This window comes from Hypoxylon fragiforme, assembly GCF_022984875.1.
Source record: "Hypoxylon fragiforme strain CBS 206.31 chromosome Unknown GGS25scaffold_6, whole genome shotgun sequence".
In the NCBI taxonomy this organism is placed as follows: domain Eukaryota; kingdom Fungi; phylum Ascomycota; class Sordariomycetes; order Xylariales; family Hypoxylaceae; genus Hypoxylon; species Hypoxylon fragiforme.
In genome coordinates, this window is record NW_026054761.1 from 2,347,891 (window position 1) to 2,375,243 (window position 27,353).

The window sequence follows — 27,353 nt, forward strand, 5'->3', positions numbered from 1 at the left end:
TTAAGAACGGGAAAAATAAGTCTGGGGAAGAATACGACGAGACCACACCTCGACTAAACTTTTTAGGGAGCAGGTAAGCACAGCTATTGTGGATGGATGGATGGATGGATGGATGGGGGAACAAGGGAAACTAAAGCACACGACAGACACTTTTCTTCGTGCGCTGGATCTGCAAAAAAGTCACGGTAATGAATAATATTCTCTTGTCTTTGGTCCGCTTGTCGCTGAAGCTGGGAACAAATAGATAATGATCACCTAGGCACCGGGGGAAAAAACAAGAGTCATCGCTTAAGAACCGTCCGTCATTGTATCGCGACCACATACAAAAAAACGAGCTCCGGTCTCTGCTGACGGCGCCGAACCCCCATGTCAAACTTGTAATGAATGTGGAGTGCGCGCCCTTGGGTTGACGAGCAGGGCGTTCGTCAAAAAAAGGCGGGGAGCAAGGAGGAGAAAAGGGGGTCGTCATTGGCTGCTTGTCGTCCTCAGTCGCAGACTACTGCAACTGTATGTATTTCAGCTCCGTTTACTGTGCGGCACGACTAGATCGATCTAGCGTACACCGCCAAGTATATCCTAAATTAGGTAGTTGTAGTCGTAGAGTTATCCACGGCTTGGTATCTGCATATGATTCTCCAGTGAGTCCAGTCCATATCAGAAGAAGAAAAAAAGGTCAAGGATCTTTCTTGAAGATTTGCGGAAATATACCGTTCTACCTACACGCAGTATGAGCCGTGAGCAGTGCCCACTGCCCAGAGTACAGTAACCTAGACCCGAGCCTGGAAAGGGATTTGCGTCTTATTTGTACATAGTTACCATCCATGAACGTCGAACAACTCGAAAAGGCTTACTTGTATTATTGTATTAGTAATACGCAATGCGAATGGTGCTTAACACCTACCTACCTAAGGTAGACAAAAAGACTAGGTGGCTCGCCTCTAGTAACGTGCGTGGATGATATCTCGTAACGCGCCTGGGTAGGCTACGTTAGTATGATTCTTATCACATTAAACACGCCTACCTACGAAGTACCTACATAGTTATATGTAGGTAGTTACCTAAGAAGACTAGGTAAATAGTTCGTAATTACATCCGTGTATACCTAGGTAATTCAGTTGAGTAAACATATTAGCAACTAGGGAACTTTGGAGCTATCGTTGCTTTATATACTTTTATAAAACGCCATGTTTTTATGTAATTGTTCAGTACCAGTTGACCTAGGTACCATGTTACCTAAACTCCTTTCAGTCGACATAGCTTCAAAGGCCAAGACTAAATAGAACATTCCCATAGATGCCAACGATCGAATACTGAACCTCGGTAACCATACCTAGTAAATAAGAGGATGGTGGAAAGATACTGTACAAAGTATTGATGAATTACCAAGATGAACGATTGGGGATGTCTTCCAGTAAACCTATTGAGTGATCCATTTCCAACCCTCCAAACCCCCAAAATCCGCCGACGAAGCAAACGCCACACCTCCCGTTATAATAATCCCTACCATATAAAGTCCCAATATCCCAGCATCCTTACAATGTCACGCAATTCCGAACCGTGTCTGAAAAGTCTCATCGCGCAAAACTTAAGCACTTAGATAAAACAGCGCGCATCAAAATCCCTTCGGGCCTTGACCATCAGCACCACCTGTTATGAAGTACTCGCTGACAACGCCAAGGGCATATGAGATACCAGCAACCCATACGCCGCCAACTAGAACTCGTTTCCCGACGCTCTTTTCCTTACCGCCTTTCTTTCCCTCGCGGGACGTTGACTTAGGCCCGCTGAAAACGGGCTCCTCTCTTCTGACATCGATGTTGGAGCGGAAAGGAGGCGCCTGCACTTCTTCTTCCACCCGCGGCATGTCATAATTGACAAATCCCGTTGGCGAAACGAACGCTGCTGCATTTGGCAATGCTGTCGGTTTACCCATCATATCGATAGGATTTATCGGCCTTGCACTCTCTTGATTCCCAGCTTTCCCGGTCCGAATCTGTCGGAAAACTAATACATCTCCGCCACCCGACACGATTTCAAAACCTTCGGCCTGTAAGGAGGCGAAATAGGGGAAGAATTTTGTTGGGTTTGATAGCCGGAGCAATACTTCAGCTGGTGTCAACGGAGAAGCATGATCGGGTACGACCGACGTAGTCTCGACAGTGTCAACCTTTTCCAAGGTCCGGTTGTAGGCTAAGATCTTGTACAAAGTCTGGCTTTGCTCAGCCTTGGTGTCTGAGGGGAACGGGGAGACTGCTGGTGGTCCATCAACCTCTGGGTCCCTATGATACAGTAACTTAAATGGAGGGGTGGTGGGACTATTATCTTCCTTCGCTAATTGGGAGTTGGAAGCCTCTTCACTCGGTTTACCGCTATACATCTTAGTGAATGTTAGTGGCGTATGCTCCCCATCATTTTCTTTAGCATACGACGTCTCTAATCCCTGTGGCTCTTTGGAGTACGGGTCGATCTCGGCCTGCGTGTTAGAGAGATTGTTGCACGTACTCTTAGATCTTGTACCTTGCCGATCGAGGGCTGGTTCCAGCTTTGGTTTGGTTTGTCCCTTATCTCCTTTAATATGACTACCAGCTAAAGTAGATTGATTCGCTTGGTTCTCGTCCTGGGAATTTATGCGAAAGCTCTTGACGTGGGCCTTGGCTATCCGATCTACTTCGTCAGACGCCTCACTAATCTCAGCAAAAGAATGTTCTAATTTCTCTCGAAATTCCGTGGTATCTGGGACCGAGGGGGTTCGGCAAGAGAACGGGGATAAGTGGGGCGTGCTGGTATGAGAAATATGTGTCTCGTTGCGATTCAAGTTTTGCCTTCTATCAGTGATGCTTGGCCTCGGGTCGCCATCTTCATTTGATTCATGCTCTTTGATATCGAACTCTCTTAGAGACTCCGCGACAATATCTCGCTCAAGAGTAGGTTTGTCATCAAGTTCTTGGTCTTCGAAAGCTCCATACTTGTCAAGATCTTCATATTGTTGAGAAGGCAGCTCCTCCTTAATGGAGTCTTGAAAGCTATCCGGACTATAGTTGTCCAAGTCTTGGTATTTTTGCACCGAATCATCCGCAGGCTTGCCATTGTCGTCATAATGTTCATATTTGTCAAGGTCATCATATTCTGGACAGGAGTCGTCCTTCTTTTTCACGTCTTCTTGATATTTGTATGGCCCGTACTGGTCCAGGTCTTCATATTGTGTTCTCTGATTTTCAGCATGTAAATTTTCATTGTACATATACGGTTTGTACTTGGGCAATTCATCGCCGTTCTGGGGCATTTCCGTACCAGCGTTCGCGGCCTCCCTAGCTCCATAGGTATCGTACTTATCGAGATCAGCGTATTTCTTGTCTTCTGGCCCTGGAACCTGTTGGTGAAATTCGTCGTATTTATCCGGCTTGTATTTGTGAAGGTCATCGTATCGTTCGACTGACTCCTCCGGTGGAAGGTGGTTGAGGGCGTATTCTTCGCTTTGTAGGATAGGTTGTTGTGGAGAGCCTGTACTGCCACTAGGTGGCATTCCGTGATCATTGACACCATCTAATGATGCGGGGTATAAATCGACCTGGCCGTATTTTTCGAGCTCTGCTGGAGGTGGTGGCCCATTCGAGTAAACAGGGGGCAGATTTCTATCATCCTTAGGAAGTTTGGATGCCGTGAGATGGGACCCGTAAGACCTATTGGAATCACCCAAAGGGTCATTCAACGGGCTATCTGAAGGGGAGCCCGTGGTCTTTGACTGAGCTATGACCTTACGATTTGTAATAGGGTCAATCACATAATCCTCTGCAAAAGATATATTGGCTTCATAGCCATGATCTCTCCACTCGGATTTCTTGTTGGGCACTGATGAGGTCTTAGGTGATTTCTCAGGATCCACTTGACTTGTGCGGTCTGATGACTTCTCAGCCCAATGATCCGTTGGTTCTTCCGGCTGGGCTTTCCACCATAAGCTTCTACTTCCAACCCAAAAGCCAAAGGGGTTATCACCCCATGACATCTTCATCTTCATCTTCATGCGCTCATCTCTGGCATCTGGAGCTGGTCCAGTGCGTCGGTGTTGGCCATTAAACTCATCAGAGTTTATGAAGCGCGAAATGTAATATCTGCGAAGCATACGCTTCAAAATGACTCTTGGATGTTCTTCAACTGTGAGTCGATCCCACGAAAGTCTCCTATTGAGAGCATCGACATCCTCGCGTTTGGGCACTCGATGACGGTGTCGGGGTTCTTTTTCTGGTTCGGGGTTAAAAAGGGAAGGCCACATGCCAAAACGAAAGGCGCGGGTCTGTTGACGATGGCCCAGTGTCAACAAAGAAACATTTGTAGGGTGTAGGATGTTTGAGGCCGAGGTTCTGGTTTGGAGAGGCCGCGCTCCAGGCATGGTTTGACAGATGACGCGGGTCAACATGGTGGCTGAGTTATAGATGACGAACACATCCTATAACATCTACTGTGAAATAAATAATGTAAGTTTGTGAAGCCAAGTTGTCTGTTGATGTAATAAAGACGATCGCCGTACATAGAAAGATAGCACTCACACAAAGCAGATAGATAGTTGGACTAGGGAGACAAGAGACAAAGTCCTGACACTTATGTGCCTGTCTCAACTGGCACAAGTAAAAGTGAAAGTAGATTATCTAGTACTAGTATGTAGATTGGTAGGTAGGTTGGTAGGTAGCCCTGGAGGTAGGCAGTTTTATAGGTATGAACATGAATATGAAGATGAAGAGTGAAGCGGTTAGACTTAAAGCGGGGAGAAACGGAAGCAGATGGTGGGCGTCCCTGTACGGTTCGGGGTTGGGCTTTGGGTAGGTAGGTAGGTAGGTAGGGATCCTCGGATAAGAATTTGGGGGAGAGTTTAATTTATAGGTATATCCATGGATGTATTGTATCTTCACGGCGACTAATGCCTATGTAGGTACCTACTTAGGTATGAAGCAGAGTGCGGGGATACACACTAATACGCATCCAGGGCCCTTTAACAATGCCTAGTAGACACTATGATGAAGTACTATGGGACGCTTCGCGGGGTAATAGTGCACTATAATGCCACTATCTTATTCGTCCCTTACATACATCATATGCAGTCTTCAACGTTGAGTAACGACCTACATAGTAGGTGCTAGTTATGTAATTATGTAAGATATCCCTAAAAAGGGATATATCTATAACCTATGTTAATTTGTTTGTTTTTGCTCGCAGTGGTAGCCTAAGGTTACCAGTAGTAGCAGCTTCAAACAGCATAGTATGATTATAGCCTTACATGTACATGTCGGTTGAATTATAGTTTGAGCTTGCTGAGATAATAATATGATTAATTAGTAAGCTTAGTATAAAAAGCTATTACAGCTTATAAAGTAGCTAGGTTAGTCAATTAACCCAATCTGAATAACTTTGCCTTGTTCACAGTTTTGTTTTATACCTTTATTTTTTTTAGGTATGTATACCTAGTATATCTACCTTATAGTGAGTATCGACCTAGTATACATATATCCCTGTAACTAGTACTATTTAAGGTTTAAACCTTCAATGTTGGAATAGCTGGAACCTTAAATTGAATTCTGCAACTTAACTCACCCTATGTCCCTAAGCACTAACGATGTATTAAACTCGAGGCACGTGCAGATAGCTGACATGACATCACATAGCTAGGTACCTACTAACCGTTAGGAAGCTGTAGTTTCAATGTTTATCATTACCCCACCGTGGGGTCGAAATATTTCTTAAAATATTTCATATAAATACGCTGACAATTGCGACGCTTTCCTTTTCATCTTATACTACCAAACCACCGCTTTATGCCGTCGCCATGAGTCGTAAACTTGGAAAGCCGCGCATCACTGGCGGCAAAGCATTCAATACCCTCAGTCCCAGTACCTTCAGCACTTTCTCAAATACATCCAAAGGAACTGATCTCTCCTACTTAACCGAACCACCCGACCTCTCCTCCATCTCGGATGCGAATGTTGTCGTGTCACTTAAGAATCTACAAAAGAAAGATGCCACCACCAAAGCTAAGGCACTAGAGGAGCTAGTAGCATATGTTCAGGCGCATCCACATGAACGCGATGGAGGTGCGGAGGAGCCTGTCTTGGAAGCCTGGGTACGTGCAAGCTATGTAAATCTGATATTGTGTTTGCGCTCGCTTTTTTCTAACAAAATTAATGCTTGCTATTCATAGGTTCAACTATACCCTCGTATATCAATAGATAACTCCCGCCGCGTCCGCGAACTCTCCCATGTCCTTCAATTCGAGTTAATGAAATCCGCTCGCAAGCGCACCGAGAAGCACATTCCCCGAATCGTAGGCTCTTGGCTTGCCGGTACTTTTGATCGGGACAGGGCCGTCTCACGCGCAGCTACAGAAGGACTGTCTTCTTTTCTCACAACCCCTGAGAAAGTCGTCCAATTTTGGAAGCGCTGTCAATCGCAAATTATCGACTATGCGTCTAATGCGATAAAGGAGACCCCCGAGACTCTTAGCGATGAGCGATCCACGAGCGCTGACGATGCGCAGGCCAAGTACTACCGAGTTCTGGGCAGCAGTCTTGCGTTTGTCCTAAATCTCTTACAAAAGCTTGATAATTCAGATCTTGAGAAATGCCAAGACGAGTACGATCAGTTTTTTGAGCAGGATAAAGTCTGGGCGAGTATTGCTGCCAGCGATGCCGTTGTTAGGCGACTATCCTGCCAGCTTTTGTCAATATGCCTAGAAAAACGGAACGACCAGATCGGAGCAGATCTCGCTAGACTCAGTAAGACATTTATCGTCGAAGGCCTAAGATCTAGCCAGGCCGGTTCTGCATCAGAATATGTCAGTACCTTGACTGATTTGACAGCAAAACATCCATCTGTGTGGACGTCCGACTACCGTGGAAAGAAGTCACCAACATCAAGATTAAAAGTATTCCTGGAGAAAGGCTCGCAGAGTAGTACTTCTAGATTTTGGATTTCGCTCAACCAATTATTGAATGTTCTGCCTGCCGGTATTCTTCCAGAAGATCTATCCGATTCTATGGAATTTCTCAAATCTATGAGACTAGGTCTCATGAGCAGAGATGAGGCGCGCAGTAATGCCGTTGATGGCTGGTCAACTTATCTTAGCACCGCAAGACGCTTTACTGAAACGATGAAATCTAGTGAGGGCAGAGAGAAGTTAGTTCAGGAAAACATATTCCCTCTCATCGCACATTATCTGCATCCAACCCCGGAAACATATTCGTGGGCCTCCGGAACCCAACAGCCTGTTCTTATCAAAGCATACACTCTAACCGCAACCTCGCCGTTTGAAGATGTCGTAAAGGTAACCAAGGCAGAATGGTGCCAGTGGAAAAAGGATCTCCAAGATCGCATTCGCAACTCACTGCCCGAGGCGTCTAAGGAGTACGAAAAGTCCCAAAAATCAGTAGCCGATGAAGGTCACCGGTGGTTTACTTTCACAGGCCTGATTTCCAATGCCCATGGACAGACACTTGGAGGTGACCGTCCGATCCCAGATATACCAGCTGAATATTCTCTGGAGCTACTCCAGGACATCTTCCGAGTATTAGAAACGAGAAACTGGAAGCCATTTGGGGCAGCCGCAATCTTGGAGTCAGCCTTCAAGCAGTCTCCAAAACTCTTTAGTCAATCCTTGGATGGCATAAATGAAGTGATAGGCCTCCTAACGAGTCTGTTGTCAAGGAATGGGGCAGAAATCCTTTCAATGCCCGCCGCAACTTACATCTTCTCAGCCATTAATCTACTTGGTCAAGTTCCCGAACAACAGGAAGGATATCATAAAATTTGGAATGCGAACATCACAGCTCTTTTGGAGCACGTTGAGAGCTCAGGAGCTTTGCCGGCATTAACTACACTCATTTCTAATCGGAATGCGGTCGTTCTCGCCCAACAGAATCAGGACTTGCAAAGAGAACTGATTAAGCGGTGTCTGATGTGCTCTGTTGGTGCAACAGACGTAGGGTGGGAACTCTTCAACGCTGTACTAACATTTGATACGCTAACAAATACGGCTGCAACACGACTTGCCCGAGAGCTTGGGAGCCGTATTACGAATACTTTAGGCCAGCCCAACGAAGGGGTGATTAAGGGGTTGCGACTTATAGCTGAAAGGACACCAGATATTTTACTGCGTGATGAGGAAGCTCATATGAATTTGATGACTGGCTTACTAGCTGTGTCTGAACGATTTGATGCTACTTCTGATATAACCGCATTAAGGTCTTTGATGGATCATCCTTCAACCAGTGGTTCCCGGTCACTTGAGCTGGTGCGGCAAGGCATTTCTAACGCCGATTCGAACTCGCTTGCGTAAGTTTCATTATAAGTCTGCTTTTCAATGTTACTAACTATCCTCCAGAGTCGATACGCTTGTTCAGCAAGCCACACAAATCCTTAGCTCAATCACAATTTCCTTGACCGATACAAATCGAAGCGAACAACTAGAATGCGTAATACCAGACACAGACATATGGAAACAGGAACTGGCCCCCTTTTTGGAAGTTGCACCCAATCCATCTCTCGCCCTTACGAATGGTCTTGGTGGCGCTTATTTTCTCACTCCATCGTCCACAGACTCGCCATCCCCAACTATACGGAGAGATCGAGACGGATGTTCCATTCCTGGGCGCATGGCAATATACAGCAGCAGGTTACTCTTGGCAGATTTTGAGCTCGATTCGTTACCACTGCAAAAACGAGTAGAGACCGTAATACTGCTGGGGCTGACTGCGGAACTTGTCACGGACCAACTGACAGTGATGAGTGAAGATAGTATATGGAGGTCATTATCTTCCGAAGCCGCTCTATCAGATGCTGAAAATTTGATATCATCTGCGCGAAGGTTTTTGCTTGGCATTAGTGAGGACGCGGCAGGTTGGAGAGATGGAGCTGGCACAGCTAAGTCACAACTAGTAAACGCCATTATCCGAACATTAATCGACGAAGCAAGGCATTTAACATCCAAAGGCTTATACTATGCGCGAGTCCTTAGTAATCTTCTTCAGGCATTGGTAGAGAGCCACGGTTTACCATCCAGTGGAGAGCAATGGTTGGAGAACTTGGATTTTCTGAAGACCAGTACCGTGTCGGTTCTCCCGGCTGTCGCAGTCCTTAGCGGTCTCGGCGAATCAGCGTCGACCTCGAAAATCGTCAACAAATTCTGCAACCGCCTGATCAGTGATATTGCAGGGGCGAACGTCGGCCAGGAGAAAACGCTCACATCCCTTGTGCTCCTCAACACCTGTACGCAAATATACGACATTGGAGAGCTTCCAGTTGCTAGTAACCGGTTGGTTTTCGCCGTCAGACAACTTACATCATGGCTTGAAACCCCTAGTGACCTCGATTATCGCTTCGCAGCAGAGGTATGCCGTTGCCTTCAGCGCCTCCTTCCATGCATCAAGGATGTATATGGATCTTATTGGGAGAGCGCTGTGGAATTCTGCATTTACATCTGGACAAAATCGATGACCAAGTCCCTCGATCACAGGTTACCGGCGATTTGTTCCTCCCTTCGCCTGATTGCTACGCTACAGTCAATCGAGGACCCTAACGATGATCTAGTTGATGTCCTAGAATCTTCTATGGAGAAGCGATCAACTGCATTGATCGAACTACTCAAAGTGCCTCGAGAGCACAATACCCAGCCTCTCGAGATTGTAGACTCCATCATCAGTCGTCATTTGGAAAAAGTCCCTCTGGAGCATATAAGGGATCTCTCGGAGTTGTACGGGCTAGTGGCAAGCGAATCGCGGGCTATCCAAATAGCAGCATTTACTATGCTTCACAAGGCGCTCCCCGCTGTTCAGGAGAAGCTTTCGTTGGATATTCTACTAGAAAAGAGGGATGCCCAGCTCCCTGATGAACTTTTGTCTCTTCTTCTCGATGCGCCAACGCTTGAGACTTACCCCGACGAAGTCCTGACTCATTTCCCTGCACCCATCCGCTCTTATCTTCTCTCATGGCACTTGGTGTTTGACTCCTTTCGATCGGCCACCTTCAGAGTGCGTAGTGACTATACCGAGAACATCAAGGCAGCCAATTATATTGGACCTTTGATGGAATTCACCTTCGACGTTCTTGGCCATTCAGCGGCCCACCCCCTGAATCTAGACAAGGCCAATTTCACGGCGGAACAGATTCGGGAGTATGATGTGAAGCTCGCTGGGGCAGAAACTGAAGAAAGGGATATGCAGTGGCTCCTGATTCATCTATATTATCTGGTACTCAAATACGTACCTGGCCTTTTCAAGGCATGGTACATTGAGTGTCGCTCAAAGCAGACAAAGATTGCGGTCGCAAGCTGGATGACCAAACACTTCTCGCCAATTATCATATCAGAGGCCCTAAATGATGTTTTGGAATGGAGCACGACTCAGGAAGCTCCCGGGGAAGATGAGAAAGAGCTGGTTGTGAGAGTAAGCCACGCCGCTAAAGAGGTAACAGCCGGCTACGAGGTAGACGAGCAAGAAGCCCTGATTGCGATACGGGTTCCGCCTAACTATCCGCTCGAAGGTGTATCGGTGACGAGTGTCAATCGGGTCGTAGTCAACGAGAAGAAATGGCAAAGCTGGATCATGACGACGCAGGGCGTCATTACTTTTTCGGTATGTTTTATCGTTTGCATGCTTTATATACCAAGAGATTTATGTCTAACATATAATACTGTAGAGCGGGAGCATCATCGACGGCCTAGCGACTTTCCGTCGCAACATCGTGGGCGCCATGAAGGGACAGACTGAATGCGCCATCTGCTACAGCATTATCAGCACTGACAAGAGGATGCCAGACAAGCGTTGCCAAACGTGCAAGAATCTGTTTCACCGCACTTGTTTATACAAGTGGTTTCAGAGCAGCAACCAAAACACATGCCCTCTATGTCGGAACCCTATTGACTATCTCGGCGGTGACACGAAATCAAGGAGAGGGGGCTGATAGGATGACGCGAGCGAATTCGGTGATCATGACACTGGAATATATTATTATTTAGGTAGGTACTTGCACAAGGGTGGCCGAGTTCGGTTTCACGGCGTTAACCGGATTGCCAGCAGGTACCGCCTCAGGGCTAGAAGCCTCCAGCAGCTATGTTTGGAAACCTACGTGTAATGGTAATTCTGTGGCCTTCTATTCCTGTACCCTAAAGAATGCGGACGTTTGTTGGGAACGGCGGAAGACATCATGTGTTAATTTGGAGATTCTGAGAAATAAATGTATGTAAATTCCCCCATTGATCAAGCTAGGTTAGGGCTGTTTTCTCGAACTAGAGTCCGGCACTGGTGAATTTAAGGCTTTATGGGTCTTGCTACGCTACTGCATACTAGGAACTGGAGATATTTTAATATCCACACCTGGGCATGCGTCGAGCGAAGCTAGGTAGGATCCATCACCTTCTGTGCTTCTGGGCGGTCGTGGGAGATAGAAAGAGGGCCCTTGGGGGCAACTCTTCTTTCTAGATGTCTCGAGTATAAACAAATCAAGGGCTTGCACATCGGAAGTTAATGTAACTATTATACGACGTATCAAATCAGGTAGCTTCGCCAGCAAAGGTGTCAAATTTGGTGGTACTGGCCACGCCTGGTTCCACGGCTTTTCATCCGCAAGTTGAGAGCACAGTCCCACGTCTAAGCACAGTCCTCCAGTCTCTGTAACCTGACACTGGCGACCGAAAGAACTTACAATTTCGGCCCAGCTATTTCTACTACTTTACATATTTTACACTTTTTTTTTTTCTTCAGATTCATACCTTTCAGTTTTGATCCTCCTGGTTTGTGTATTCGATTCGAGTTGGTGCTCGTGGATCCTCACCGAATGAACTTGTGCTCATGAATTCTCAATATCTGAACTCGTGTCTACCTACCTAGTCACGCCGAACCCCCTATATCCTATCAACTAATATGAGCTCCCCTCGTGCTAATATCCCTAACGAGGCAAGCCACATATCGGCTCCACCACCTTGTGTCCAAAAAGATGTCGAATCCGACTTTACCATTCCCATGAAAATACTTCCTACAGACACAAACACAAACACAAACGCAAACCCAATCCTCAACATCTCAGAGGAGGCAAGTGACAAAGAAAATATCTCACCACCACCACCACCACCACCGCCATCCAATGGCAAACACCTCAATGTCAATATATCAAAACGTGGAAACGCTTGGGACTGGGAAGTGGGAGCAATAGCTATAAGCTTCATTGCATTGCTAGCTCTGGTGGTTCTACTCATATACGCTGATGGCCGCCCGTTACGCGAATGGAGCGGTACTCTATCTCTCAACACTGTCGTTTCCGCCCTAGGATCCGTATCCCGAACTTCTCTAGGGTTCGCCGTCAGTTCATGTCTCGCCCAGGACAAATGGAACTACTTTAGAAGGAGGCCGGGGAATCTCGCCACTTTTGATAGCTTTGACGAAGCTAGCCGTGGTCCGTGGGGATGTTTCTGGCTCATCATCAAGCTAAGAGCCCGGTGAGTGAAGACGAAGAACACCATTCCCAGCTCTTGGAAACTGACCTAGTATGTGCCTACTCATAGTCACTGGGTTGTTCTCGGTGCACTTAGCTCGATTTTACTTATAGGGTTCGAACCGTTCCTACAGGCTGTCATCTCTTTCCCTGGGCAGATGGATCCCAGTATCGAGGCCACAAAATCTCAAATCGGTCGGAGCGATCTTCTAGATGTGGGCTCATACGTCGAAAATGCCGGTGGCGCTTTAACACGGGTAAGGCTTGCACCCTCTGACGAATCCGTAGCGTTCACAAGCTTCGACTCTCTACCAGATCCCGGCATGAGGTCTTCGTTTTACGACGGGATTTACAATTCCTCGTTCAGCACCAAAAAGACTGCCTCATTCTCCTGCCCCAATGGAAACTGCACCTGGCCGATATATACCTCGTTGGCAATCTGCAGTGCATGCACCGATATTTCGAGCCATATTCAGCGTTACGCGCAGCGAGGGGATAACCTACAGTCACTACGCAATCCCGAAATTGATATTAAGGATTCCAATTTCACGATCGTGTCTCTGCCTAGGCTTAATCTCACCAATCTTAGCAACGGCGCCGCCAACATGTCCAAGATTGGCAAAAGCACTGTCGATGCCTATATGGCTACCACGATCATCACTGACCCCCACTTCACCTTGAACTTCCAGAACTTAACCACCATGATCACCACGGTGCAGATGCTGAAAGCCGCGCCCGGTTTCGAAGCCGAGGAGTTGAAGTGGGAGGACACGCCCGTGACCGCGACAGAGTGCTCGCTGTACTTCTGCGTGCAAGCGTTCGACTCGGAGGTGATAAACGGCGTGCTCACGGACCGGATCGTGTCGACGTGGGCGCGGCGCGACTTCGCGACCTACACCGCGGCCGACAACAGCGCGGGCCACCCGAGCCTCAACTCCAAGGACATGTACGAGGCCTACGACAAGTGGAACAACTACTCGCTGTACCCGGCGTACGGGGACGTCTCCCGGACCGACCTGGAGCTGTTCATCACGAACGAGGACGTGAAGCTCAGCGCGCTGCCGCAGGACGTCACGCGCCGCTTCCGGCTGACGCAGAACACGGTGGGCACGACGACGCGCTTCGTCAACGAGCAGCTGCTCAGCAAGAAGATGACGTGGCCGGCGGGCGTCGGCGACGACACGGGCATCAGCTCCACGGCGCAGGCCCTCTACCAGAGCCACAACCTGTCGACGACCTTCGCCAACGTCGGCTCGACGGTCACGAACTGGATGCGCGACATCTCCAACGAGACGCAGACCGGCATGGGCGAGGAGTGGGTCACGCACATCGCCGTCAAGTGGACGTACCTGACCCTCCCCGCGCTCACAATCCTCCTGGGGCTCGCGTTCAGCCTCTGGTCGATCCAGGAGACGCACAGCTTGGACCTGGACCCCTGGAAGACGGACATGATTGCGGTGCTCACTCATTCAGTCGATGACGACACCCGCGCGCAGCTCAAGGTCGCCGCCAGCAATGGATACCTGCAGCAGGCGGTCGGGGGCATGACGGTGTCGCTGGAAGATAATGGGTCGGGGCTCGAGTTGAGGAGGAAGCTGGAGTAGCAACAACAACAATAATAATAATAATAAGTAGTAATACATAAGCACCTAGGTAGTAAAGAATTTATGAAGGGATAACTATTAGGGATGGATATATTGGGGGATTGGCACGTAATGTGGAGGGTTTATACACGCTGGCCCTGTTTGTTCCCGCCTAGATGATGCTTTTTTTTGGAGGGGGAGGAGGGGGGGGGGCTATTTTTGTGATCTCTATAGGTAGGTAGTTTTGCATGAGGTTATCGAGAGAGATATTCTAGGGATTTTAAAAGTTGAATACATACGCAATGTTCATTATAATCAAGTACTTGCCTACCTGAGGTGCCTACGTAGTACGCGCTGTACTATACAATAAAATAATATCACGAAAGTAAGGAGTTTTCGGTTCCTCACAAGCTACTCGGGTATGTTTGGATTGAATGTGTAGGTACATATCTTACCTATGCTACACCAATACGGCGTAGAGGTCCGCAGCCCATTCAAAGCACACACAGGCGCCCCCATTGGGGTTAATTGAACAAAAAGTGTCTTAGGCCACGCAAGACGCAAAGGATATGTTGAAGCCTCCAGGGCGTAGACCAAACTTTCCTGGTGGCACTGGCTTCTAACTCGGACAAAGAACGCGTAGGTGACTTTGGTCGCTATAAAAATTTGTCGGCCCCTGCCTGATAACTAGCCAGAGCTGTTTTTTTTTCTTTTCTTTTTCTTTTTTTTGCTGGGGGATCTCTTAGCACCCGGTCGCATCCTGGACAGCCTTATTTCCCCAGATCTCTAGCGCGACATGGCTCATTACAAGGCGAAACTTGCTAGTATATATCGAGGTCTTGGGGATGATAAGCTCGGTGTACTGGAAGGCTACGATCGGTTCTTTCGTTATTACTTAGCCGATGGAACGGTAACGCTTCGGCGACAAGAGACCATGGTGTAGGTTCGTGGACGCAAGTTCGATGTCGCGAAAGCTGCCAAGGATACAGGAAGCGGTGTTGCGTGATGGAAACACTGCATATCCTTTCTCGAGCGGTATCTATAACGAATATTAGGTAATTACCCAGCGTTGCAGTGAGGTGGATACATGATATGTACCCCCTTTTTCCACCCCCTTTTCTTAGGTCTTGGCATGCCTTTTGATAGGGACCAAGCATCTGCACTAGCTACCGAGCTCCCATCCCCTACTAGTTTATCAGAGCCTAATTCAGCGTCACATTCACTTGTGTGATTTATGTGACAGTCGTCACATTTTCAAATTATTTCATTTCTTTTTTTTTTGTTGGCTTTATTTGACAATTTTGACTAACCTGGGGTATTACCTAATTACCTACCTACAGTACCTATATACCTACATAGTACCTAGTACTATCATGTAGGTAGGTATCTATTGGGTATGTAATGTAGTCACAAATACTTCCAACGTCATAAGCAGGACCATCATACATACCAATGTACTATAAACAAAAAACCAATTCAAAAATTCAAAAAAAGCCTTGAATGCTTCTCTTCACCTTGCTCTCCACAGGCTCACCTACCTACCTACCTACTTAGCGCGAATATTGCACGTCTCAATACGCTCGATATTGAAGATGTTGAACTGCAGCAGATTCACCCTTGAATCATCAGAGCCATCGTCAGAACCATCGCCGTTCGACGACGACGAGCCGTCCATGTAGAACTCGATGGCGCTCGGGCTCGGGCTGGGCAGGATATTCCCCGAGCCCGCCTGGCTGGCGGCGATGACACTGGGGGCCGGGGCAGGGCCTTGGTTGTTGATGGCCTGGTTGAGAGCCTGGCTGGCGGCTTGAGCGTCGGCGACATTGACAGCAGGGTCAGCGGCAGGGCCAGGGCCAGCTCCAGCACCAGCACCACCAGCTTCAGCACCACCAGCTTCAGCACCACCAGCTTCAGCACCACCAGCTTCAGCACCACCACCAGCGGCAACAGCAGCAGCAGCAGCAGCAGCCTGGTCCCTTAGCAGCTGCCACCGGCGCAGATACTCCTCTCTCCTCCTCTCCCTCCTCTCCCTGCGCTCCCTCCTCTCCTCGCTGCGCCGCGCCTCCTCGTCGTCCCGCCTCTGCCGGAACAGCTGCGTCCGCCGCCTCCCGCGCACGATGGCGTCCACGATGTTGCGCCGCGTCTGGCAGTCGACGCCGGCGCGGCGGTCCCCGCTCAGCAGCGTCATGATCACGTCCCGGAACCGCGACGACGTCATCGACCCGCAGTTGCTGGGCCCCGCCGAGGGCGGCGGCGGCAGGTCCTGGTTCGCTGGCGTGCGAGGGGGGTCGGCGGCTGCTTGGTTCCCGGCGCCAGAAGAAGCCCCTGCGTTGCCGCCGTTAGGTATACCCACCATGTGGGCAGCTACTTCTGCTGCCGTCCACTGACGGGTGATTGCGGAAGTCATCATATACCGATTCGGCCTTCCTGCCGCAGACCCGGGGAGCCTTCTGTTGCGCTGTCGCTTGCTAGGCCTGGCTCTTGCTGCCGAAGCTCGCAGCCTCTTGTTATTCCTAGCCATCTTGTTCGTCGGAGTCCAGGTTTTCGAAAGGGTTTTGGTGATTTCGTAAGTAACCTAGGTTTCCCGAGCACTTCTACGGTTGTGTTTGCAAAGGTGAAAAGTTGTTGGTGAGCGAGAGATTTATTTTTTCCCGACGATCAGGAGATGCATGTTGGAGATTAAATAAAAAGCCACCGGTGATGCTCGCTATCATCTTCTATGAGAACAATATGAAATTTGAAGGAAGTTGTAAAGGCGAACGGCGCAAGAGGCTAGCAGAAAGCTCTTGTTTCTACGATTGGTACAATGCATTTTGCAGCTTCAAACAAGAACAAAGAGTCGTAAAAGACAAAAAAAACTTCTCGTGCACCTTTTTTTAAGCTTCCAAGTAACTACCTACCTAACCTTGGCTTATTAAGTATATTGACCCTCTGTATTTGTGGTAGAATTGATTACTTTAATGTACTCTACATAGTATCCGTGGCCACCAAGAGCTGCAAAATATAGGTGCCCAGATAGGTATTTCATTACTCTGCACGCCGAGCCACAGAAGTTGGTAACGACCCGGCTCTAATAACCAAGTCGAAGTAGCTGATGATAAGGAAAATAGGGGGACAGGTACCTACGAACTATATTATATAATGGTACAGTTTGTGTTAAAGCTCGTAGCCTAAGTGGAATTTATAAATATAGGCATCATTCTAATGTGCGACGAGCTGCAATATCATTGAAGATACCACTGAATCTGATGCTCTTTAACAAGTGAAAATATTTACAGTAAGAATTCGTCAGTCTCCAGGGCAACCGGTTCGCGGCCAGGGTCTTTATGTAAGCTTTTATCGGATCGAACCAAGAGCTTGATACTGAGCCCCTTATCTTGGATCATACGTCATACAAAAGCCCCCACCGTTTGGCAGACCCACCTCTGTGACGTCGACGGGAGACGGGTAGGAAAGTGCGCCAGCAGCCTTAGGGATCTTTTCAAGATCCGGGAAGTCACAGATGGCGTTTGCTATTTGGTCATGTGGTCTCGGGAGTCGGTACCAATAATATGCTGGTATCTACTACTAGTAGTACATGTAGTTATGTACATCATTCAATGTTGCATCGGACTTTGAATACATCATGTACATAGTACCCTACATGTGTATCTGCTGTGTCTCGACCATGCCGCTCCATCTCACTTGGATAATCATAGAAAATATAATTTATACATCTCATCGATCTCGATTCCTCACTTTGCGAGGCGTTTCTAGTACAACACCGTACAGGGGCTAGCACTTGCTGAGGGTCTCGTTGAGGCCGGCGGGAAAGGTAGGTAGTATTTCACCCCTTATATCTATCGTGTTACACACATACCTACCATACCCATCTACCAACGCCCCCCCCATATACTGCCTCGACCGGGAACCCCACCCGGACGCACCCTGGGCGAAAGCCCGCCAGCGCGTCGTTCCCTCTTGGGGCGGGGGTACGGGTTAATTGCTTGAGCCCAGGACACTTGAGCATGAGCTTTTATTCGTTCTCTCCCCCCTTTCTAGTTCGTCCCAGGAGTAATTATTTCCTAGCATGGCTTGACTCAAGAGTTTCTACTCTTGAACCATTGACCTTCCACGTGCAAGGGAGAGAATGATTTGCTAACTCGTCCTTTACTTATAATGGACCCCCATGGTCCTCAAGAACTTCGAAGAAGTACCAGGCCTCCAGGAGAAGTGGGAGAGCGAGAACATGATGGGCCGACTGGCGCAGACAACTGAGTTCAAGGGCGCGGCGTTATTCCTTCTAAACAACGCGAGCAGCTTTATGGCGGGCAGCAATCTCGTGATAGACGGCGGGCATACTGCTTCATGGTAGCGTTCTCATCCCCCCAATTTTTATGGGGGCATTTTCTTTTTCGATCATCAGCGGATAAAGAGTTGGTTGGTAGAACTGCCTACTTACCTAGGTAGGCACGATTGTGGCACAAGACCATATACCTACTAGGTATTTACGACATCCAGTAAGGGATTATTACTCATGCAAGTAATTCATCGGTTACAGTAAGACTTTCGTGTGGAAACACGTTTGTATGTACCTATGGACCAGACCACAAAATAAACTCCAGAGCACAATCATCCTGCTATAGGGCTGAGAGGATTCCTTTGTGATATGCCCCCCTCCTCCCCTCCCCAAAATCCAATATTCTTAGCAAAAAGCACAGGAAGGGAGTAGTCTCTCCGTTGGCAATAACCGATTGGAGAAGAAAAAACCTCTTCTGGGGCAATAAATAATCTTATCTGATCTGCAGGGGGGGAGAGAGTAAAAATATGGGCTCTCGGTACGAACCGTCGCATTTCCATCCCAGCGCGCCGAAATAGGAGCACCTTCAGGGTGTCATTGCTTGCGGTTTCCAGTAGTTTAGATGGTCTGGGAACGGTTAAAGCATGTCGATCGCGATATCCACTCAGGCCAGAGTTTTTACGGCGTAGTAGTCGTATGTACTACTCCTTAATTACCGCACTGCAATGAGAGAAAGAGCCTTTCCTGATGCCATGAAGGCTCGAGATGCGTAGGTATAGTAAGTTATAGAAACTTCATCTATACATACGTGTAGTATGGAGGCAGGAATCATATGATTCACTCCCCCCGGCAGTGGAGAAGGGAGAGATAGGGAGCAAATCGTAAACTCCCCGTGTTCGTGATATCCGCTCTTCAAAACATCGAGATCCACTGCGGCTGTGCGGCTGTGCGGCTAGCATAAGTTGCGGCTACGCGGCTGTCGGTGCGGGTTCTCCCCTAGACCAAAACTGCCAGAGGCAACGTCGTATTTAACTTTTTCAATGCCTGCTCTGAATATATGGGCACCCACCCTCCTTTTCATACATATGCCGTATAATGTGGAGAATCTGACCGCTTCCACGGGGAAGTGTAGGCAAGTACCTGGAAACATCTGATTAGTTATATCAGCTGGTTCCTCGTCGGTGCAGTTACTCGTCCGTGAATCCGACATCGTCGGCCAAGTCTATTGGGTGTCAAGTCACCAGCCAATATTTGACCGTTAGTGTTTCAATCTCTGATGGCCCTTTGGGATGTAACAGTCCGGGCGTCCTCGCGAATTCGGTCAATAGATGATCTCCGACATAGAGAGACGCCCACTCATGGCCCCATATCGCAGCCCCTGGTTCCTTGGCTAGCTTGTTGATGAGCAAAGCGACGTGGGAGCAATGGAAGCTAGAAATCAGGAGTAGCCAACTGAGGCTTCTCAATGGGAAGTTTATTAGTCAAAAGTCGGTGATCGGGCCTGGGCTGAAAGTGAGCCGGCGAATCGAGCCTGCTTGATGGAGTTTTCGTCAATGCATAGCGGGTATAAGCGAAGGTGAATGGCCGAGGATCGCTGGTCGTCAAATTTTTTTAAAGGAGATAGATGCTCTTTATATAGCCGTGAGCACCTCCCTGCCCGATCAAGCACGTAATATCACATCATCCTACAGAACGAATATCATTCGCAAGACGCAGCGTAGTAACCATGTCTCCTCGTACCATCGACACTATTCCTTCCCCAATCCACGTCGAGACTAAAAAGCTTATAGTGCTAAGCGCACCAAGGTGAGAGCTGTCGATCATACAAATCGAACTGAATTCTAACCGGCGTAGAACTGGCACTCATGGCCTGTACCTAGCCTTGAAGCTGCTGGGCTTCAAGCCCTACCACATGGCCGAAATCATTAAGGCCGGTACAACAAGTGGGCGCATTTTGAACGACGGATTCTTCGCCGAGCGATACCACGTTGGCAAGCAGTGTATGTAAACCCACAAGGCCCTCCGATAAGATGAATGTCGAGAGAAACTAACGAAGTTCCCAAAGATGGACGTGCGGAGTTTGACAAATGGTTTGCCAACTACGATGTGAGAGTCCCCTAATACATCCACTAAATCTGGCTGCCTAGGCTCACACTAGCTGCTACCAATTAGATTATAATAGAAATGCCGTTCTTCATGCTTCACTCGACACTCAAAGCTTACCCGAACGCCAAATTCCTCCTGACGGAGCGAGACCCCGATAAATGGGCCAAGTCGATAGCTAACACCATTGGCAAGAATGACACAAATATAAAATGCCTCCCAATGACTGTAGTCAAATATTTTGACGGCTTCCTCTACACCATGTCCCGCATGAGCACAGGGCTGTTGGGTTGGTATACCAATGGCTACGGTATTACACCGGAAGGTCTCAAAGCCCTCGCTGAGAACTACAAGGAATAGTACGTTGTTGTGCGAGCTTTCCTTATAAGGAGATTGCTAACATGCCGGTAAACAGCATCGCCGAAGTGAAGCGCCTCGTTCCGCCTGAGCAGTTAAAGGTATGTAAACTAGAGGACGGGTTCGGTTGGGAAGAAATATGCCCATACCTTGGAGTACCAATACCCGATATGGAATGGCCCTCGCTCAACAAACCGGAGGAATTCCATGAAATCATCAAACCGAAAGTCCAAGCCGCATTTAGAAACGGGTTAATCTGCGCGACATCAGTTCTAGTCCCTATGCTTGGTGTAGGTATGTGGTACCTGAGAAAATGCGGGGTTTCATTCGCTTAGGGATCGATTGGATGTGCCTTTGAGTCTGTGGACTGAAGGAGATGCTTGGTTAATCGCTTGTAAGCTATGAATACTTAATGCTCAACTGGAAGGATTTTAGGAGTACATGAATAGCTAGGTGCCTACCTAGATTAGGCTGTCATGCATCTGGATTGCAATGCCTAGAAAGATGTATTAGTATCGAGAGGAAAATAGATTCTAATATGATCACATACTTGAGAAGCAGTAGCCCTAATGGTAGTATTATATACCACTAACGTAGCAATAAGCTCCCGAAAATCGTTGTCCACGCCTGATAAAAGATCTTCCCAGGTCCGACCTTCAAACACTTGATACATGTCGAATGGGGGCGTTTTATAGCCTGCCGCCTCCGGCCACGATTCCCGAGTAGGACTTCCAATTGTCTTGAAGATACTTAGAATGAGGCCAAGCTGATTGCCATCTTCGTGGGCTGCGCGGGACTCAAAAAGTGTTCGAGGAGGATCCCGACAACATTCTGCGAGCATAGCCCCTGCCCCCCACATATCGACCGAAGCTCCATATGACTTATCACCAAAAAGGGCCTCAGGCGCGCGATACGGCCCGGTACCGATGTCCAAGATTTTGTTGTGAGCAGGTTCTGTGACGACAGACAAAGTTGGATGCCAAGCCGTTCCAAAATCTGAAAGATAGGCAGGGCCCTCGGCAGATTCGAGCAAAATGGCAGAGGGTTTGATATCTCTATGTATTATCCCCTGTTGATGAATGTAGTCCAGAGCACCAAAAACATCTTTGAAGAGTTTTTGTATCCGACTTCTTGGTATAGGCCCATGCTCAATGAGGGTTTCCAGGCTCATGGGCATGAACGGGAATGCGAGAGTGAATCGTTGCTCCTGATCTCGGAAGGTTTCTAGGAGAGGAATACAAGGCTTTTTCAGTGAGCTTAAGATCTTGGCTTCCCGGATAGGATTGTGTGGCTCCATATTATGGGCTTCGGTAATCACTTTCAAAGCTACTGTTTTAGCCCTGTAAACCTCGGCGGTCACACCACTAGCAACATAATGGCAATTATGATAGGATCCTATAGTGATACCAGGCGACTCTGGGATGGATTCCTCTGTAGAAGGGGGCAAAGCCTTGGTGGAAGCTGGCAAGGCTTGGGCTAGTACGTTTCGACATGCTTCATCATACTGAGCCTGCTACCAGATCAATATCTTGCAGCATTAAAGAGGGTGCTGTGGGATTTGACGGTGTATTAGATATGACAATGCTTACACGTGAGGTTGAAGTTTTGTAAGCTTCGTTCTCCAGGGCAAATGCACTTTTTTGTAAGGATGAATCCTGTAGGCTTAGTTCATCGAGGATGGCCTTTCTATAGATTAGAGTGAGTGTGAATGCCAGACGAAGGATTCAGTAACCTTAGGCAGGTAACTACTAAGCTTACATGGCTTGAATGTTGTCGTAGCGGTCAGATGAGCTGAGTGAGGCTGTCCAGTCGGAGTCCGACATCGTGGTGAGCCGCAACCTCTAACGGCTTTTTTTTCTTTTCGGTAGATGGCTGAATTATAAAAAGCGAATGGCTGTAACAAGACGTTTCGAAACCAGTGGATTAAACGATCAAGCCAACTGCTACATGGAGTTAGGTAGGTACCTAGGGTAGGTTGTATTATTCCGAATAGAGACTCGGCATGGCTTCATGGGTTTAGTATGACGACATTTGTGGAAAGAATTCGGGTTATGTGCACTTTCTAGTTTAACGGGATTCTTGGGTTGTATTTATAAGCTGATAAGCCGATATAACATCACCATACCAGATAAAAGGTACCTACATAGTACCGAATATTTTTCTGTATTACAAAAATATGCATTAGCCCGTAATTTTAATTTATGTAGTATGTACGTACGTCCCAAGGTTCTGGTCCTCCCTTCCCCCAGGAAAAGGCTGGGGAAATCGGTCTACGTACAGTAGCACCTAAGCCCTAGTAACTTCAAGGTTAGCAAGGTTGTGCAATGAAGCAATGAAGCTAGTACCTGACTTCATTCATGACTTTGCCTCACCTTATTAGTAGTAATTTAGTACCTACCTAGTACTAATGCTATTAGATAGTACATAAAAATCCATCTTTTTTTTACTTTTTTTACCTAAACCGAACTACTAGCGTCAAATTAATAAATGCATACCGAATACAAATAATCAAATATTAGATGTAACTAGCAAATACAATATACAAATACATTTTTACCATTACAATTATTGTTCACCAACTTTCATCGACCTGGTCGTCTTCGTCAATTACATTGCTTCTCTACCAATTATTCTTCTCTCAATGTACTCATAGCTGATTCGTCCATTTTCCTTTCGCTCCTCTCCTTTTTCTTTCGTATTTTTATGTCTTCTTATCGCCCCTCCCGTGTCCGTGTATGAGCGAATACGCACACCTTCATATGACCGCGCCTATCCCCATCTCCGTCTTCATCCCTAATCGCAATGGAAGACCTCTCAAGAGCTGAATACCCGGCTATGCTGGTAAGCCTACTCATTTGTCTCTTCCTCTGTTATACCGATATGCGCATACGTGGGAAATAGCTAACTCTTGCATCAAAACCAACAGGCCAACCTCCAGCCGAACCAAGCTGTCCATGCTCTTAACGATCGAGTCAAGCGCATATCCAAAGTCAACACTGAGATCGCCGATTGGTTACAGGTACCATACACAGTCCGCCTCAACTATCGTCATATAGCTAAACTGCGACACAGGAGCGCCGGAAAGTAGAGGAACAATATGTCCAAGGTTTGAAGAGGCTGACCCAGCTTCGCGTACCTAATCCGCAGTCGGAACTGGGGTAAGTCATGATCTTATTTTATATCATTTAATATCGCAGCATATTTATCCATCCATTCCATAAAACTGATGATAGTACCTCAAAGTACATTTCAAGCACAATGGGACAAGATCCTCCAGTCCGCCGACTCTGTTGCGATGTCGCATCACATCTTCGCTACTAAGATCGAAAAAGATGTTGAGACACCACTGCGAAACTTCCACCAGAAGAAGGAGATGCTCAATATCCAGACCATTCAAGGGAACCTTCAAAACATGGCTAAGGAGCTAGAGGATGCCCAAGACCGGTCCGATAAGCTCAGTAAGAAGGGTGGCAAAGCCAGCGCTCAAAAGGTTGACCTAGCAGCTGGAAAACTAGAGTCTGCCACACAACAGTGGGAATCGCAATCGCCATTTATTTTCGAATCTTTACAAGCCCTTGATGAGACTCGACTGAACCAGCTTCGCGACCGCCTTACCCAATACGTTACCTACGAGGCCGAACAGGCGCAACGGCATCAATCTGAAGCCGAAGAGGTACTCAACAGTTTGCTAGAATATAGTACTGCAGCCGAGATTCAACACTTCGTAACCAAGACCATCGCCGGACGACCTAAGATCGAAAAGCGGACGGCTATGGGACGACAAATTTCTAATGTGAGTGGACCTAACACCTCGTTAGCGCCTCCTTCTAGTCTGCACACGCCAGCTCCCGACGATCATAGTGATCACTCAGGCTATAAGGAGGGACAGCCGGAAAACAAGCTACGGAGTCGGATTGGAACCATGCTAGGCCGAAGACGACAAAGCGTACATGGTGGCTTCGGCCAACTGCCTCAAACAAAGGGTCCGTTTGGAAGGAACATCAAAAGTAGCCATGGTATATCGCCTAGAGCCTCGTCAAGCAACCTCGGTGACTCATCGCATCGATTAGGGTCGCTAGTGGAAGACCCGGATACCATTGACGCCCCTTCGCGTGCGTCGGAGGCGAGGGAGAAGCTTAGTCACGATGGTACGAACGGATTAAGCCGTGACGGCTTTAATGATTTGGCACCACCAACAACAGCAAGATCGATACATTCCCAAATTAACGGCACATCGGCTGCTATTGACGTCTCGGATGTTCCACCTCCACCCGGACCCCCGCCGTCACAAAAGGAACCGGAGAAGGATGCAGAGGGGTACAGCTTGCCTCCTGCCTCTAACGACCCGATCTCTCAAGCGCAAAGGGAAGCCGCTGCGCAAGAAGCTGAACAGCTCTTCAGACTCAACATCCAGAAAGAACCGGTTGCCGAGGAAGACCCGGAGGAAAAGAAAGCTGCGCTTTCAAACGTTGCTAACAGCCTCTCTGCTATGGGGGTGCCTGCACGAAGGGTGGGCACTGTCAGGGGCCGAAGAGATGTGCGAAATACCATTTACGTTCCCGCCCCAGTCTCTGAAGGCTCCATGACAGAGACCCCGGCTCCTTTTGCCCCTTCGTTGCACACTCTGTCATCTAAGCCTACTGGCCTTACTACTATTGCTTCAGAGGCTAGCGTTACCGGCACCTCGGATACACAGTCAATTCGGTCAGGCAATTCGCTGAGCAGTATTGTCCACGCAAAGCACCCCGACATGCACGAGCCCGGCCTTAACTCTTCTATCATGGAGACCGTCTCAGCCACGTTCGAAAATGGTGAAGTCAAGACGGTGAAAATAAATGGCGAGATCGCCTTTTCATACAATGCTTCTGATATTTCTAATTTCACATGTAAGTCTTACAACCGTCATGAAAAAAGGAGACAGTTACTTATGGTATAATAGCTCACTTACCTATTCGCATCAACAACTTTTCGGCCCTTGATGTTATTGGCCCTAACCGTATTTTTGTTACGAACGATACCCCTGACCACCCAAATCAATTCACGTTAGATCTATCTCATCTTCACAAGACATCGATTGGATTTTCTTACAGACTTCATGTTGACTCAAACATACCCCCTACAGAACAAGTCCCCGTTCTTCTCAGTACTGCGTGGAAGCCACAGGGAGATAAATTGGGCCTCGTGATTCAATATAAACTCAACCCAACTTTCAAATTCTCCAGTTCCGGCTCTAGTGTTCAATTCCATAACTTGGTAATCTCTGCCATGTATGAAGGCAAGGCGTCGGGCGCGCAGACCAAACCTTCTGGAACGCACCTCAAGGAGAAACATATAGTATACTGGCGTCTCGGCGACGTGACCTTATCTCCAGCAGCAGACTGGCAGAAAATCGTGTGCCGCATAATAGGTGACCAGGGCGTGGAACCTAAACCAGGTGCTATCGAGGCACGATGGGAAATCAACCAGCCGGCATCGATAGAAAGCCCGAGTGCCATCTCGGTCTCAAGGTTTGAGGAGAGCAAGGGGAAAGAGATCGAGCTCACCTCAGACGACCCATTCGCAGATGACACGGCGACTTCGGAAGACGGGAAGTGGATCGACGTTCCCGCGATCCGGAAACTAGTGAGCGGGAAGTACGAGACAAGATAAGATCCATCTACAACCGACCTTGGCCGGATACACACCTACCTAGGGGTGCGCGTACACCATACCACGCCACGCCACGCATTGGGAGAAGATATTCTTTTTTGGGAAAACAATAGGAAAATTATTGTCTGCACGACGAGGGAATGCTCTTTTGTACATTCGATTAGCGGGTTGTCAAAATTGAGGGTTCCATTTGTGCATAACACCTCATCTTTTTTTTCCCTTCCTCTTCTTCTTCTTTCTTCTCTTTCCCCCCCATCCCCCCTTTTATTTTTTTGAGTAGTTTCATCTTGTTCCACACAAATCTTCTACGTCTGTTGATGATGTCTACCACCTAGGTACCTTATCTTATGTAGGTCAGATATCATGTATAGGTAACATTGAAGAAACTTCAACGTTGTCTAGGTTAGGTAGGGATATTATACCTACTACTATGTATCTGCCTCTTTTTTTTTTTTACCAGTACCTTATGTACCTTATGTAGGTAGTGGCATCGGAAGAAACCGTCAAAATATCGATTTTTTTACAAATCCAAATCAAATCTATGTCACTTTTGAAATGTTTTTGTTCGAATGAATGAATGAATGAATGTGATGATGTATGTAGATGTAGTATCGCGAGATAATCAATCAGGATGAGTTTGTTTCCGAGAGCGTAAATTAAGTACATATGTATGTATGCATGTCATTGTATGAAGGTAGGTAGGTATAGGTGTCTGTTCACTGGCTCTATTCTTTTGCTCTAGGTAGGTATACATACAGACAGACACGCGAGCAAGCAGACGGCAGACAGTAGATCCTATCTAAACCGGCCAACCGGCCAAGCTACCTAATAATAGGTATGTACCTAGGTAGGGATACTATGTAGCCCTGGAGGTAGGTATCCATATGTATGTATGTACTGTAGATTGCGCCGCG

The 27,353-nt window shown here is 47.7% G+C and overlaps 8 protein-coding genes across 8 annotated transcripts; 5 read left to right on the top strand and 3 right to left on the bottom strand.

Moving 5' to 3' along the window:
- Positions 1–1,108: 1,108 nt before the first annotated feature.
- GGS25DRAFT_496040 (uncharacterized protein) lies at positions 1,109–4,935 on the bottom strand. The gene is made up of 2 exons (XM_049261495.1): positions 4,545–4,935; positions 1,109–4,456 (listed from the first exon to the last, which is right to left on the bottom strand). Exon 2 carries the CDS (start codon positions 4,412–4,414, stop codon positions 1,613–1,615), a length of 2,802 nt encoding a protein of 933 aa, XP_049115881.1. The 5' UTR covers positions 4,415–4,456; positions 4,545–4,935; the 3' UTR covers positions 1,109–1,612.
- Positions 4,936–5,815: 880 nt separating this feature from the next.
- GGS25DRAFT_523002 (uncharacterized protein) lies at positions 5,816–10,941 on the top strand (the record flags this gene model as incomplete). The annotated part of the gene is made up of 4 exons (XM_049264347.1): positions 5,816–6,109; positions 6,188–8,316; positions 8,366–10,613; positions 10,678–10,941. 4 exons carry the CDS (start codon positions 5,816–5,818, stop codon positions 10,939–10,941), a joined length of 4,935 nt encoding a protein of 1,644 aa, XP_049115882.1.
- Positions 10,942–11,900: 959 nt separating this feature from the next.
- Positions 11,901–14,072, top strand: GGS25DRAFT_523003 (uncharacterized protein; the record flags this gene model as incomplete). Its single annotated transcript, XM_049264348.1, has 2 exons — positions 11,901–12,472; positions 12,539–14,072. The coding sequence occupies 2 exons, from the start codon at positions 11,901–11,903 to the stop codon at positions 14,070–14,072; spliced, it is 2,106 nt and encodes a 701-aa protein (XP_049115883.1).
- Positions 14,073–15,597: 1,525 nt separating this feature from the next.
- On the bottom strand, positions 15,598–16,572 carry GGS25DRAFT_523004 (uncharacterized protein; the record flags this gene model as incomplete). The annotated part of the gene is made up of 1 exon (XM_049264349.1): positions 15,598–16,572. One exon carries the CDS (start codon positions 16,570–16,572, stop codon positions 15,598–15,600), a length of 975 nt encoding a protein of 324 aa, XP_049115884.1.
- A 1,647-nt stretch (positions 16,573–18,219) lies between these two features.
- GGS25DRAFT_523005 (uncharacterized protein) lies at positions 18,220–19,869 on the top strand (the record flags this gene model as incomplete). The annotated part of the gene is made up of 2 exons (XM_049264350.1): positions 18,220–18,372; positions 19,675–19,869. 2 exons carry the CDS (start codon positions 18,220–18,222, stop codon positions 19,867–19,869), a joined length of 348 nt encoding a protein of 115 aa, XP_049115885.1.
- Positions 19,799–21,206, top strand: GGS25DRAFT_335380 (P-loop containing nucleoside triphosphate hydrolase protein). Its single transcript, XM_049257935.1, has 5 exons — positions 19,799–20,136; positions 20,185–20,330; positions 20,396–20,436; positions 20,503–20,792; positions 20,849–21,206. The coding sequence occupies exons 1-5, from the start codon at positions 20,057–20,059 to the stop codon at positions 21,123–21,125; spliced, it is 834 nt and encodes a 277-aa protein (XP_049115886.1). The 5' UTR covers positions 19,799–20,056; the 3' UTR covers positions 21,126–21,206.
- A 50-nt stretch (positions 21,207–21,256) lies between these two features.
- Positions 21,257–22,613, bottom strand: GGS25DRAFT_523007 (kinase-like protein; the record flags this gene model as incomplete). The annotated part of the gene is made up of 4 exons (XM_049264351.1): positions 21,257–21,286; positions 21,341–22,300; positions 22,380–22,476; positions 22,549–22,613. 4 exons carry the CDS (start codon positions 22,611–22,613, stop codon positions 21,257–21,259), a joined length of 1,152 nt encoding a protein of 383 aa, XP_049115887.1.
- Positions 22,614–23,283: 670 nt separating this feature from the next.
- On the top strand, positions 23,284–26,995 carry GGS25DRAFT_496081 (Muniscin C-terminal mu homology domain-containing protein). The gene is made up of 5 exons (XM_049261496.1): positions 23,284–23,631; positions 23,717–23,809; positions 23,863–23,948; positions 24,034–25,676; positions 25,730–26,995. The coding sequence occupies exons 1-5, from the start codon at positions 23,593–23,595 to the stop codon at positions 26,437–26,439; spliced, it is 2,571 nt and encodes an 856-aa protein (XP_049115888.1). The 5' UTR covers positions 23,284–23,592; the 3' UTR covers positions 26,440–26,995.
- The last annotated feature ends 358 nt before the right edge of the window (positions 26,996–27,353 follow it).

Coding starts and splice junctions, on each gene's coding strand:
- GGS25DRAFT_335380 (XM_049257935.1), top strand. CDS start 20,057: ATGTCTCCTCGTACCATCGACACTATTCCTTCCCCAATCCACGTCGAG. Junction 20,331..20,395: donor ATACCACGTTGGCAAGCAGT/GTATGTAAACCC, acceptor AAGTTCCCAAAG/ATGGACGTGCGGAGTTTGAC. Junction 20,437..20,502: donor AATGGTTTGCCAACTACGAT/GTGAGAGTCCCC, acceptor GCTACCAATTAG/ATTATAATAGAAATGCCGTT.
- GGS25DRAFT_496040 (XM_049261495.1), bottom strand. CDS start 4,414: ATGTTGACCCGCGTCATCTGTCAAACCATGCCTGGAGCGCGGCCTCTC.
- GGS25DRAFT_496081 (XM_049261496.1), top strand. CDS start 23,593: ATGGAAGACCTCTCAAGAGCTGAATACCCGGCTATGCTG. Junction 23,632..23,716: donor CTGAATACCCGGCTATGCTG/GTAAGCCTACTC, acceptor CAAAACCAACAG/GCCAACCTCCAGCCGAACCA. Junction 23,810..23,862: donor AGATCGCCGATTGGTTACAG/GTACCATACACA, acceptor ACTGCGACACAG/GAGCGCCGGAAAGTAGAGGA.